Raw genomic sequence first — 15169 nt, forward strand, 5'->3', positions numbered from 1 at the left:
TGTAACGATCAGTGTAACACAGTGTAACACATCCACTGCCGTCTGAAGGGTAGGTAGAGAACCGGACAAAGCGTCAATCATAGCTTTGTGATTACCCAGCACTAGGTTGATAGAGTCCACCGAGGTGGTAAGTGTGCCCAGACGGTCAGTGTGTGCGTCCATTTGCATTTTTTGGGTCTGGCGTTCTGTAACGATCGGTGTAACACAGAGAGGGTCTGATTACCGGTGATCGACAGTATCACCGAGAATGCAGAATATACCCGATTATTGATGATCAGCAGTATCACCGATAATCAGATATATCTTTTAACCTCTGGACACCTGAGAGATGAGAGTGTTTGGTGCAACAGTAATACTTTGAGGAAAGCACCCGTGGGATGGGTGCTAGACAGTAGGGGCTACTGTTATGGATCAGCTTCCTTCCACAGGCCTGATGCTCCCCAAGGGGCGGAGCCAGGCTGAGACAGTAGGAAGGACAGAACGTGAGTGACACCAATGGAGAAGTGTCACTGACAGATCTGTGAACTATCTCCTAACAGGAGAGATAGTTCTCGAGGTCGGACAAGCCAGGTCGTTAACACACGGACAGATAAAGTACAGAGACAGTAGGCAGATTCAGAATCCAGAGACTAGCCGAGTTTTGGCAACAGAGAATCAGAATGACAAAGGTACAAAATCAGAGATCAGGAGAATGGTCAGGAATGCAGAAAGTCATAACAGATAATCAACAATGCCTAGACTTGAGTGTGAACTCCAAGATTCTCACACTCCAGGAACTAGACTAGATAATACAAATAACACAGATGGTACAGAATTCCTAGACTAAGGTGTGAGTTCCTTGGCTGTCAACACCTTGGAAACTGGTCTAGGTAACAATACAGATAATAACAGAATTCCTAGGCTAAAGTGTGAGCTCAGTGATCATCAACACCTACGAAACTGACTAATAAACACAGATACTGACAAGGTCTGAGTGCTACCACGTAGTGATCGCAACGCCAGACACCAGATGAATGACCAGCACCCAGTATATATACACCGGCGCTCTCCAGCGCCACCCCTAAGTGCTGGACCAATAAAAGTTGCCGCAATTGTCAGCTGACCAGCCTGGTCAGCTGACCCTCTTCTGACTGCCATAAAGGCCCTGCCTCTCTGCGCGTGCGTGCGTCCTCCTAAACCAGTGTGGACTATCAGTCCCAGCCACACCAGTCATGTGTTGAAATGTTTCTGTTGTGTTAGATGCGGAATCCGCCGCACCGCTGTCTGGGCGTGCGGCGTTTACTCCGCATTCCGCCTTACTGAGAGGAGCAGGCCTATGCGAGCAACTTGCCGCATTGGACGCGGAATCCGCCGCCCTGTTGTTAGAGCATGCGGCGGTTTCTCCGCGCTCCGACTGCGTGCCAGCTGCCATGTTGAACGCGGAGTCAGCCGCCTCACCTTGAGTATTGGCGGCGGCTTTTCCGCATTTTCTCACAGTACCCCCCCTGAGGAGTGGACTCCGGACAACTCCTACCAGGTTTCTCAGGATATCGAGTGTGGAACTCCCTTCTCAATTTGTCCGCATGCATGCGACACTCAGGTACCCATGTTCTCTCCTCTATACCATACCCCCTCCAGTGAACCAGATATTGTAGTGAATTCTGCACTACTCGTGAATCTAAAATTTTCTCTACTTCATACTCAGGTTGGTCGTCTACCATCACAGGAGGAGGAGGATTGGTACCCACATGGACTGCTGGCTTAAGCAGGGATACATGAAAAGATCTTACACCACGCATGCTAGCAGGAAGATCGATGGCATAAGTAACATTGTTGATCTTCCTGGTCACAGAAAAAGGGCCCACAAACCTGGGACCTAACTTGGCCGAGGGTTGTTTCAGGGTCAAATGACGAGTGGAGACCCAGACCAGATCTCCTGGTCGGAACTTCCACTCTAAGGATCGTTTCTTGTCAGCTTGACCTTTCTGACTTTGAAAAGCCTTTTCCAAATTGCTTTTCACGATCCCCCAAATGTTTTTGAACAACTTTTGCCAAGCCTCCAGAGCTGGAAATGGAGTGGAGGCTACTGGCAATGGGGAAAACTTGGGCAACTTTCCAGTTACCACCTGAAACGGAGAGAACCCAGAAGAAGTGCTTTTTAGATTATTGTGCGCAAATTCTGCATATGGCAAGAACTTAACCCAATCAGTTTGCGCTTCTGCAACATAACTGTGATGATTTGCTCAGCTGCCTGTGCAGACAGGCAGCCCTTTGACCATTGTGTAAGTTTGCATGCTGCAGGACTCTGGAAAGAAGAGTTTCTGTCAGTTTTGCAGCTTGTGCTTGCAGAGGAATTTGCATACGTTGTCATGCAAATTGCCTGGCCACATTCATTGGAGGCGTGTACTATAAGTACTATGTCTTTCCCACAATGCTTTGCTGGTCATTTCCCTTCCATGCTCAGTTCCTGATGGACACTGCTGGAGTGTCAGCCATTGCTATCTAGTATAGTTAATTCCTGGGGGTTGCTTTAGGCTCCCCTTCTAGCCCAGTCAGGTTGTATTATCTGTATTGCCTGTTCTGTCTTGTCTTGCCTGTTTGCCATTGTCCTGTCCCTATGGTGGTTGACAGGAAATGGTTCTGATCTATGTTCTTGGAGTATAGCTGGTGCAGCGGTTGCTGCCAGCTATCTCTTCTGTTCTGTTTCCTGGGATCGCTCTAGCTACTTTGTGCTAGCGCTGGGGATCCTTCTGTTCTGTTTCCTGGGATCGCGCTAGCTACTTTGTGCGAGCGCTGGGGATCCTTCTGTTCTGTCTTGTCGGTCGCGATTGCGCTGTCACCAACGGCGGTTGATAGCGAATCGCTCTGTCTTGCTGAGATCGCACTAGCCGCTAGCGTTAGCGGCTGTGGATCTTTCTGATCTGTGTTCCTGCTTGGATCACACTTGCTCTGGCGGAAGAGCGGTGGATCCTTCCTGCCTAGTTCTTGTTTTTCGTGTGTCTGTCTTGTCCGCTGCGCTTGCTACAGGCTCGGTGAGGTAACCGTTAAGCAAGCGCTCGCGTCCCCTGTTTCATGTTTGTCTGTTTATGGTTAGTTAGGCGTGCTTGTCTCTATTGTGCTTATCACGTGGAGATCGCGCATAACCGCGTGCACTGTTGCGAATGAGTGCGGTGTTCGCGATTAGCTAGCGGTTGTTATTTTCCGTATCTCCTTATTGTATTTGCTGTGCCTTTGCTACCCTCGTATTCTATTCTGTTCTGCCTTGTGTCACGTCTCGCGATCGCACCTCTCGCGATCGCGTTCCTATTTCGTATCTGCTGTTGTGTGTGCGTGGTCGCGGAGTGGCGACTGGATTGGCGCACACACATACAACCTATCCCTTTTGCTCAATCTCATTCGCAATCGCCTCTCTTGCGATTGCGTTCTGCGCTTCGTACAATTCCTGTCTGGCACTTGTGGAGGTACAGAGGATTGGTTCCTCTGCACTCCCCAGCGCCATCTGCCTACAGGAATTTCCCTCTACAGGTGCATAGCACCTTTTGCTGGGTTCCTGCAAATTATACGCTTGTGGAGGATCTCCGCCGTGTCAGCGCACGCGTTGTGCGCTGATCACGGGGAAAGTTCCACAATCGTGACAGAATGACCAGCCCAACCCAAAACCCCAGTGTAGACGGAATTTCCGATTTGTACGATTTTGTCGAATATGGCTCTTGTACCTTTAAGAGATTTAAAAAACTTGAACCTGAATCAGCAGACGAATTTTTGTCTGAGTGTACGAAACTGTTAGCGAACCCTGAATTCCAATGCACCCCAGTGTCTACCTGGGCCCCCCAAATGGTCTACATTCTGTTGGGGGGCGAAATGTCAATGTGGGGTTATGATGTGTTAGATCATACCACCCTGAGTCAAAGACCCCTGGAATTCTTGGCCTTTTTAATTCACAATTGGCTGAGATTACCTCAATTACCATACCCCCTTAATGAGTTGTTGTCAGCAGCTCAATCAGCTGTTCCATCTACTCTTTCATCCATAAAGCAGCCATCCAAAGCCTCTAAGTCTAAACGTAAAAGATCTAGGAAGGCTTCCCAGCGGAAAGATCCGTTGCCCCTAGCAACCACAGATAGAGAGGTTATTTCTGTCAAGTCTGAAATGGGCAAAACCATGCAGTATGATAATGATGTTTATAATGCATCTGCTGATCAGTTTCCAGGTTTTCTGCCCCAATCCAAAGCTTATGTGGATCCTGCTATAGGTAGGATCGCACACTACATTAAAGCAGTTAAAAAATCTTTTCTTGTTCCTGAACTCCACCCCTATGGAGATTATTTGGATACTGGCCTGTTTGAACCCCCATTTGCTTCCTGGGATGTTGGGGCCTTGCTGGAGGAATTCGATTTTGATTGGAAAGCCTTTTGCGATTTTTACATCGCAAAAAGCGAAGATGTCTTGAATGCTTGTCTTGACTCTATGTACCTTCTGATTGATTCCGATGAATGTGACAAGGATGATGTGGATCTGGTGATCTATGTATGGCAAACGATTTTGGATGAGTTGCACACACACCAACCAATTGATTCCAATAAAGAGACATCGTTGTCGGATGATTGTTCCTGCCTTTCTGGGGTAAAGCATGTGAGTCTTGACTTTGTGCAATCTGAAATGAATGAGTGTGCCGCTGTGGTTGATTCCTGTGCGAATCCTGAAGGATTCGCTCCTGACAGTGTGCAGTTTGAATCTGTGCGATCTGATGCCTGTTTCTCGGATGTTCCTGCAGATTGTGATCGGCATGAGTCTGCAGGTTTCCTCAAGGATGTGTGGGATCCTTTGTCATTTAGAAACAGATCTTTGAGATCTTCCGTCTGTGACCCTGCTATGGGGAAAGTTTCTCGACTGTGCAGCGTCAAAAGTAAAATTAATATGCCTAATAAAGCTTGTCCTGTTGATGTCACTACTTCTTCTGCAGATGAGTCTTTGTCTCACCCTGTTCACACCTGTAAGGGCCCGTTGCCTGGGAACAGTTGCTCCAGCGTTTCGGTCCTAGATGCCTTGCAGTCTGCTCCGCAGATCGCGGAGGTTTGCGCTATAGAAGCGTCAGTTTCACAACCTAAAGTGAATTTTGATTCGCAGGTTTTGCGTTCTGATTCCTCGGATTCGACATTGTTAGCCGAATCTAAGAGTGAGACAGCGCTTCGGTTTTGCGAATCTGATGCTGAACCCTCTTTGCCTTATTCAGAGACGCTTTCTCTGAACCTGCCCTGTACCATGAATAACAATATGATGTCCAATCACACTGACATTTGTGAGTCCCTTTCTTGCTCTGAGGGAAGTTTTGACTCTCCACCCTGTACTCTGGATGAGTCAACATTGCCTTGTACAATATCTCCTGCCCTGCCCCTAGAGGCTCGTCTAGGTATTGCTGCTATTTTTACTTGTTTTTCTGCAGTTTTGGAGTTACAAGCTAGTTTGACTGCCACACAGAATTCTGGGTACAGTGAGAATGAAGTTAGGGAGTCAGTGTGTGTTCCAGTAAATATACCTGTACATTCCCCTCATGATGATGAGATTCAGTCTCAGGTTATGGTGGAACCATTCCTGGGACATCTGCCCTGTCCACAAAATAAAGTTCCAGTTTTGCCCTGTAACATGGATAGTTCAGAATCCTTTTTAGAAAACTTGAAAAATGATGCTCCTGAGGTCTTGTTGGATGTTCTGGAGGTCTCCGAGTTCCTCCCAAAGGGTGCAGAACTTGTAGGAGATGTCTCCTGCCCCCCAAGTTCTTCTGAGGGGTTACCCTCTTCCGTAGGCATTGCTGCCTTGCTGGCTACCTTTTCAGCTCTGATGGAGCTTCACTCATATGTAGTCAAAGATGATATTATTGTCACAGAAATTTCTGAATTTGTATCCGAGTCTTCTTTTGGAAGTCCAGTGCCTGTGACCTCCACTCATGATGATTCTCTGTCCGGTACTGGTTTTGGTCTTGTCGTGCTGGACTCTGAGGTTGGCAGTTCCCCGACATGTCCTGAGGGTTCTCCTGTGCTGGTGTACCCCAGTGTGCTCTGTGACCCAGAAAGCCCAAGTGTGTCTCGGTTACCAGCGTACTCAGATGCTTCCTCGGTGGAGACATGCTCTGATATGGCCTGCCTGCTTGCATGCCCAGAAGTGGTCCCTGAAAGTCTTGATCTTGATGGGTGTCCTAGTAATTCTGAATCCGGAATTGTCATTGGTTCCATGGGGGTTCTTGGTAATTCTCCATGTGAGCCTGGTGATTGTTCTGCCCTCTTGGGATCTCTGTGGAGCTTCAAAAGGTTCTGGGAGATTCCGGGAGAAATTTTGCTTGGTACACTGGATAAGATCAACGGTGGCTTTTGTGTTGTAAGGGACACTTCGACACGGTATTGTGGCAGGTTTGGTATTTTCGGACGCTCCGTGGAAGGTGGTGGGTATTGTCTGGAGGGTGTCGATGGCTTCTTCTCTGGCGTTCACAGTCCTGATGGGTGTTATACTGAGACTGGTAGTACTGATGGGCATGTTTCGGTGGCTTCTGTTTCCGATGAGGTCGGTTTCGGGTGGACTGACTCTGGAATTGGACCTTGTCGGGCTGCCCCGACCTTCATGAGTCTTCAGTTTGAGTCTGTTGCTAATAGCAGTTTTGTGGGTCGTCTGGAATTCGACCCTGGAGGGGGGGGGGTACTGTGATGATTTGCTCAGCTGCCTGTGCAGACAGGCAGCCCTTTGACCATTGTGTAAGTTTGCATGCTGCAGGACTCTGGAAAGAAGAGTTTCTGTCAGTTTTGCAGCTTGTGCTTGCAGAGGAATTTGCATACGTTCTCATGCAAATTGCCTGGCCACATTCATTGGAGGCGTGTACTATAAGTACTATGTCTTTCCCACAATGCTTTGCTGGTCATTTCCCTTCCATGCTCAGTTCCTGATGGACACTGCTGGAGTGTCAGCCATTGCTATCTAGTATAGTTAATTCCTGGGGGTTGCTTTAGGCTCCCCTTCTAGCCCAGTCAGGTTGTAATATCTGTATTGCCTGTTCTGTCTTGTCTTGCCTGTTTGCCATTGTCCTGTCCCTATGGTGGTTGACAGGAAATGGTTCTGATCTATGTTCTTGGAGTATAGCTGGTGCAGCGGTTGCTGCCAGCTATCTCTTCTGTTCTGTTTCCTGGGATCGCGCTAGCTACTTTGTGCTAGCGCTGGGGATCCTTCTGTTCTGTTTCCTGGGATCGCGCTAGCTACTTTGTGCGAGCGCTGGGGATCCTTCTGTTCTGTCTTGTCGGTCGCGATTGCGCTGTCACCAACGGCGGTTGATAGCGAATCGCTCTGTCTTGCTGAGATCGCACTAGCCGCTAGCGTTAGCGGCTGTGGATCTTTCTGATCTGTGTTCCTGCTTGGATCACACTTGCTCTGGCGGAAGAGCGGTGGATCCTTCCTGCCTAGTTCTTGTTTTTCGTGTGTCTGTCTTGTCCGCTGCGCTTGCTACAGGCTCGGTGAGGTAACCGTTAAGCAAGCGCTCGCGTCCCCTGTTTCATGTTTGTCTGTTTATGGTTAGTTAGGCGTGCTTGTCTCTATTGTGCTTATCACGTGGAGATCGCGCATAACCGCGTGCACTGTTGCGAATGAGTGCGGTGTTCGCGGTTAGCTAGCGGTTGTTATTTTCCGTATCTCCTTATTGTATTTGCTGTGCCTTTGCTACCCTCGTATTCTATTCTGTTCTGCCTTGTGTCACGTCTCGCGATCGCACCTCTCGCGATCGCGTTCCTATTTCGTATCTGCTGTTGTGTGTGCGTGGTCGCGGAGTGGCGACTGGATTGGCGCACACACATACAACCTATCCCTTTTGCTCAATCTCATTCGCAATCGCCTCTCTTGCGATTGCGTTCTGCGCTTCGTACAATTCCTGTCTGGCACTTGTGGAGGTACAGAGGATTGGTTCCTCTGCACTCCCCAGCGCCATCTGCCTACAGGAATTTCCCTCTACAGGTGCATAGCACCTTTTGCTGGGTTCCTGCAAATTATACGCTTGTGGAGGATCTCCGCCGTGTCAGCGCACGCGTTGTGCGCTGATCATGGGGAAAGTTCCACAATCGTGACAATAACACCTCAAAAATTGTTCTAAAGACTGATTAACCCTCTCCGTCTGACCATTGGTCTGTGGGTGGTAGCCCGACGAGAATGACAGTTCCATGCCCATTTGATGGCAAAATGCCCTCCAAATCTAGAGACAAATTGGACTCCCCGACCTGACGCAATGTTTTCCGGAATGCCATGAAGTCGGAAAACGTGAATGATGAAAAGATCGGCCAACTCCTGGGTCGAGGGGAGTCCCTTCAAGGGCACAAAATGGACCATTTTACTGAAACGGTCGACTACAACCCAAATGACCGACATGCCTTCAGACCTAGGAAGCTCACCTACAAAATCCATGGACAGATGGGTCCATGGTTCACTCGGGGTGGGCGAAGGCTGCAACGTTCCCACAGGTGCCAGACGGGAGGGTTTACTTTTAGCACATACTGCACACTCTCTGACATACTCCTTGCAGTCTGTTGCCAAAGAAGGCCACCAAGCACATCTAGCAATCAAGTCTTGTGTTCTGGAGGCCCCTGGATGTCCAGCATTCTTGTGTGAGTGAAACATCTGTAACACCTGGAGACGAAAAGGCAGTGGCACAAACATAACCCCTTCAGGCTTTCCCTCAGGGACATCCTGCTGGAAGGGACCTAAAGTCTCCGTCCAGTCTTTTCAAGTCTCTGTAGCTCCCAGTACTACCTTCTGTGGAACAATGGGTTCAGGTTCTGAGGGCTGTGCTGTCTCTGGCTCAAAACATCTGGACAAAGCATCTGCCTTAATGTTTTTACTACCAGGAGTGTACGTAATTACAAATCTAAATCTCGAGAAAAACAGTGACCACCGAGCCTGACGAGGACTCAATCTCTTAGCCCCCTCAATGTATTCCAAATTTTTGTGATCCGTGTAGACTGTAATCGTATGTTCAGCTCCTTCGAACCAATGACGCCATTCTTCAAAGGCCAACTTAATGGCTAGAAGCTCCCTGTTACCTATATCGTAGTTTTTCTCTGCTGGAGAGAACCTCCGAGAAAAATAGGCACACAGGTGCAATCTTCCCTGCAGCCCAGAGCGTTGAGACAGCACAGCCCCTACTCCAACCTCTGAGGCGTCAACCTCTACAATAAATGGATAGGAGGTGTCCACGTGTCTCAATATGGGTGCAGAGCAAAACAGTTCTTTCAGAGTGGAGAAAGCGGCCAGAGCTTCGGGGGACCAATGGTTGGTATCTGCCCCTTTTTTAGTGAGGCTGGTGAGGGGTGCTATGACTGTGGAGTCGAGCGCTGGTACAGCGGGAGTACAAGACGCCGACACCGCGGTGAGAGAGCGATATTGCTGCACTGAGAAGCCCGATGTGCGCATAAACCTTTGTTATTCAAGTGAGTGTACTGGAGTGCGCAGGCCAGGGAATTCATGTGCAAACAGTATTATGCTATGTGCCATTCATTTGTTTTTACATGTTCTTTGTGGATTAAACTGGAGATTTTATACAAGTTGAAAACATTGGAGCTGTGAAGTTTGTTGCCGTGTGGCAAAGCGCTAGACCCACCTGGAGTTTAAGGTGGCATCTATCCGGTGAGTGGCTGTACTGGAGGGAGAGGATTTGAATGTCACATGGAGTGGAACACAAATCACTATTTTTCACTGGGTGGATGTGCATGCATTCAATTTGTACTATTGGTAATGCACTATGTGGAGCTTGTTTATTTCAGATGTGTAGATAACGAGAAGAGGAGCGCTGTCACAACTTTTTCAACATTACCTCTATGGACTTGTGGTAGCGAATACTCAACGATAAAGATTGATTAAGGCAGGCGCAGTTTGCATGTATATTGTATGACTGTGGAGTACCCCTTTATGAACCTTCTATAGTAATTTGCAAACCCTAGAAATCTCTGTAGAGATTTGAGACCTACTGGTTTGGGGCCATTCCAAGACAGCAGAGACTTTGGCGGGATCCATCGAAAGTCCTGAGGTGGAAATTATGTATCCCAGAAAAGCGACAGATGTCACCTCAAAAGTGCATTTCTCCAATTTAGCATAAAGCCTGCTTTGTCTGAGCTTGTGTAACACGAATCTGACATGAGCCCTGTGCTCAGAGAGGTTGTCTGAGAAAATCAATATATCATCCAGGTATATTAGGACAAATTTACCCAATACCTCCCTGAAAACCTTATTAATGAGTTCCTGGAAGACGGCCGGGGCGTTACACAACCTGAAGGGCATCACCAGATACTCGTAATGCCCGTCGGGTGTGTTAAAGGCCGTCTTCCATTCATCGCCCTCACTGATCCGCACCAGGTTGTATGCACCTCGTAAATCCAATTTTGAAAAAATCTTAGCCTTGGTGACTTGAGTGAATAAATCGTCTATCAAAGGTAACGGATAGCGATTTTTAACTGTGATTTTATCCAGTCCCCGGTAATCAATGCATGGCCGAAGGCCTTCGTCCTTTTTGTTTACAAAAAAAAACCCCGCTCCGGCAGGTGACCGAGAAGGACGAATGAACCCCTTAGCTAAGTTTTCACGGATATATTCTTGCATGGCCACCTTTTCTGGCCCCGACAGGTTGTAGAAATGACCTCTAGGAGGTATACAACCCGATCGGAGATCAATCGGGCAATCAAAAGGGCGATGTGGAGGTAATTTATCGGCAGCTTTGGGACAAAACACGTCCGAAAACTCTGCATATTGTTCCGGAACACCCTCCACATGAATCCTGGTTTGGCCTAAGGTCACCTTCGCTAAACAATGACGAAAACAGTGGGCTGACCAGCTGGCTAGCTGACCGGTAGCCCAGTTTATCTGAGGAGAGTGAAGGTGTAACCACGGCATGCCAAGGATGACTCTGGAGGTTGTCATGCGCAACACAAAAAACTGCAATCTCTCTCTTTGCAGCACCCCTATAGTGACTTCCACTTCTGGTGTCTGAGACAGAGGATGGTTACGCTGCAGTGGGGAATCATCCACTGCCGTAACCTGTAGAGGTGGTTTTACCGGGGTGAACGGAATACCTAATTTCTTAGCAAATTCGTAATCTATAAAATTAGCCGCTGAGCCTGAGTCAATGAAGGCCTCTGAGACTTCCGATTTATCCTCCCATGTAATCATACAAGGAAGGAGTAACCGCTTATCCTCTAGGGGTGAGAGCTGCACGTCTAGGGTATCACCCCCAACTACTCCTAGGCAATGGCGTTTCCCGACTTTTTAGGGCAATTTCGTACTCTATGTTCCCCCTCTGCACAATAAAGACACAAATGCTCAGAAATCCTGCGTCTCCGCTCCATTTGAGACAGTTTTGTCCGACCAACCTGCATTGGCTCGGGGGGAGGAAAAACGGGCGGAGATGGAGTCACTGGGGGTGTAGCGTAGGTCAACATTTTAACATTGTCTCTGCCCCTGGTCTGTCTTTGATACCGTAACCTACGATCAATCCTGATTGCCGATGAAATGGCCTCATCGACAGTCTTAGGTTCGGGCAGACAAAACATTAGATCTGAAACCTCATCTGATAATCCTGATAGGAAACAGTCTAAAAGGGCATAGGTGTCCCACCTGGCTGAAACTGACCATCTCCTAAATTCTGCCGCAAACTCCTCGACTGGACCCTTGCCTTGACGCAGTAACTTGAGCTTCCGCTCAGAAGTCGAGGCAATGTCTGGATCGTCGTAAATTATTGCCATAGCCTTAAAAAATTAATCTACAGAGTTTAAAGCTACATCTCCAGTGGGCAGACTGTATGCCCAGGTCTGGGAATCGCCTGATAACAGAGTCTTAATAAAGGTGACCCTTTGGGTCATGGTCCCTGAAGATCTAGGTCTTAACTCAAAATATGACAACACTCTACTCCTAAAATTTCAAAAGTCAGATATGTGACCAGAAATTTTTTCAGGTACAGGCATACGTATGTCTGTGCTAGGAGGGGATCGCACCTCATCCACTGCCGTCTGAAGGGTAGGTAGAGAACCGGACAAAGCGTCAATCATAGCTTTGTGATTACCCAGCACTAGGTTGATAGAGTCCACCGAGGTGGTAAGTGCGCCCAGACGGTCAGTGTGTGCGTCCATTTGCATTTTTTGGGTCTGGCGTTCTGTAACGATCGGTGTAACACAGAGAGGGTCTGATTACCGGTGATCTGCAGTATCACCGAGAATGCAGAATATACCCGATTATTGATGATCTGCAGTATCACCGATAATCAGATATATCTTCTAACCTCTGGACACCTGAGAGATGAGAGTGTTTGGTGCAACAGTAATACTTTGAGGAAAGCACCCGTGGGATGGGTGCTAGACAGTAGGGGCTACTGTTATGGATCAGCTTCCTTCCACAGGCCTGATGCTCCCCAAGGGGCGGAGCCAGGCTGAGACAGTGGGAAGGACAGAACGTGAGTGACACCAATGGAGAAGTGTCACTGACAGATCTGTGAACTATCTCCTAACAGGAGAGATAGTTCTCGAGGTCGGACAAGCCAGGTCGTTAACACACGGACAGATAAAGTACAGAGATAGTAGGCAGATTCAGAATCCAGAGACTAGCCGAGTTTTGGCAACAGAGAATCAGAATGACAAAGGTACAAAATCAGAGATCAGGAGAATGGTCAGGAATGCAGAAAGTCATAACAGATAATCAACAATGCCTAGACTTGAGTGTGAGCTCCAAGATTCTCACACTCCAGGAACTAGACTAGATAATACAAATAACACAGATGGTACAGAATTCCTAGACTAAGGTGTGAGTTCCTTGGCCGTCAACACCTTGGAAACTGGTCTAGGTAACAATACAGATATTAACAGAATTCCTAGGCTAAGGTGTGAGCTCCGTGATCATCAACACCTACGAAACTGACTAATAAACACAGATACTGACAAGGTCTGAGTGCTACCACGCAACGCCAGACACCAGATGAATGACCAGCACCCAGTATATATACACCAGCGCTCTCCAGCGCCACCCCTAAGTGCTGGACCAATAAAAGTTGCCGCAATTGTCAGCTGACCGGCTTGGTCAGCTGACCCTCTTTTGACTGCCATAAAGGCCCTGCCTCTCTGCGCGCGCGCGTCCTCCTAAACCAGTGTGGACTATCAGTCTCAGCCACACCAGGCATCAGTCCCAGCCACACCAGTCATGTTTACTCCGCATTCCGCCTTACTGAGAGGAGCAGGCCTATGCGAGCAACTTGCCGCATTGGACGCGGAATCCGCCGCCCTGTTGTTAGAGCATGCGGCGGTTTCTCCGCGCCCTGACTGCGCGCCAGCTGCCATGTTGAACGCGGAGTCAGCCGCCTCACCTTGAGTATTGGCGGCGGCTTTTCCGCGTTTTCTCACAGAAACATTTAATTATTTGTGTGGTATTCATTTAAGCAGACTGTGATTGTCTATTGTTGTGACTTAGATGAAGATCAGATTACATTTTATGACCAATTTCTGCAAAAATCCATATAATTCCAAAGGGTTCACATACTTTTTATTGCTACTGTAGGTCCACTTGTTCTGTAGACTATTTTTTTGTGCTACTATTCAAGATAGAGTTTTCTTTAATAAAAAAACAAAAACAAAACTGAAGCATATCCTACTTACCTCAACTACAGCATTTTCAATAAGACCAGAAATTGGGGAACGCGTTGCACTCCTGAGCTTCAGCTCTGCACATTTGTGTTCCAGGGCTTTACCATATCTTTCTCTTGTCTCTTTTTCAATAATTCTGTAGTAAGTTGTTGAATAATAGTATAAGCAGACGAAACACATATGTACATTTTAAAATATATATTTACATAACAGTGATTCTTGCCACAGCAGGAACAAAATCACCAACATGAATCTTATCTAGACTTTAGGTTTTTCTAGACCTTATCTAGAAAAACCTCTCATGGTATTACATAGATGACTGGTGTGCTGGATCTTAAAGCAAAACCAATGGACAAGCACGTCGGATCTCTAGGTGAAACCAATAGATAAGCGCCTTGCTTTTGAATTTAACCCACCCTCTGAAGCCTCTCAGTTGCGCATTGCCCATCACCTATTCTCTTCCCACCACTTACCACTCAGCTATTCCCGAGTGATGCATCTGTATAGCATCAGCTGCAGAATCTGGTCATCTGTGCCATTTGTAGTACAAAAAAACAAATGACAGCTTGCTTAAAGCCAGTTTATAAGTTGTGTGAGTGGAGCATAATGGAAGGGACAATGAAACAACAGACAAACAAAAAAGCCCCCCTTCTCACCTACCACTATGTCTGCAAAGAACACCTGTCTTCAAACTTGATGAAAGCTGGCCATACACTTATAGATTTCCACCCAATGTTCCAAAATGATCTATTCCTTTCTGAAAAGTCAGAAGGAATTGATTCCTACCACACACTGCACATCAATTTCCAGTAGATATCAGCATGTAATCTATTGAAAATTGATCAAACAACAGTGTTGCACCGTTCAGTGTAGTGCAATGCTTTGGACCATCGATCTACCAATGCTCTTGCCTCGCCCTCGATCAAACTACAATCCTGTCCAAACAATACTTTCTATACATTTTTGGCCAAAATCAATCAAAAATTGATTGATGTGACATTTCGGGGAATCGAATCCCAGTAGATGAATCAAATCTGCAGGGAAACAAATGGGGAAACCAATCAGTGTATGGACACCTCTAAAACTTGTGGATCACAGTTACGTGAAGGCAGTCTGCCCCTCACTCTACGTACTCTAGTCCAATATAGTTGGACAAATTAATACTGCAGAGTAACAAGTGGAAATGTCTATTAATTGTGTCTTACTGTTTCTGTTTTAAAAACTGGCATTCCCCATCTCCTAAAATTGTTATGGCTACTACTGGGTGGGCGGTGTTACTGGCTGGAGTCACACATTAATATTCACAGTAACTAAAACATTTACAGTGGTAAAAAAAAAATCTTATTTCTGTTTCATGAACAGCAATGGCCGTACAGTGCTTTACTTATAAGTCAATTGTAAGTAACTAAAGGATGAGGCAGAGATGACATTATCATTTGATGCTTTCTCTGACAAGTAGATTACTGCAAATGATATCTGCAGGCAATAGTTTACTTTTTTCAAACAAAAGATTCAGTTGCTGCTGCTGCTACTAGAAAAAGTAAAGAAAA

The 15169-nt window shown here is 47.1% G+C and overlaps 1 protein-coding gene across 2 annotated transcripts in view; it reads right to left on the reverse strand.

Annotated features, from left to right (window-relative positions):
• LOC137546374 (uncharacterized) overlaps positions 1-15169 on the reverse strand; it is a 485946-nt gene that overhangs the window by 350943 nt on the left and 119834 nt on the right. For both annotated transcript variants that reach the window (XM_068268752.1, XM_068268753.1), the window contains exon 8: positions 13632-13755. In XM_068268752.1, the coding sequence (XP_068124853.1) occupies positions 13632-13755 (124 nt within the window). The remainder of the gene's footprint in view (positions 1-13631; positions 13756-15169) is intronic.

The sequence above is a fragment of the Hyperolius riggenbachi genome, chromosome 2 (assembly GCF_040937935.1).
Source record: "Hyperolius riggenbachi isolate aHypRig1 chromosome 2, aHypRig1.pri, whole genome shotgun sequence".
NCBI lineage: Eukaryota > Metazoa > Chordata > Amphibia > Anura > Hyperoliidae > Hyperolius > Hyperolius riggenbachi.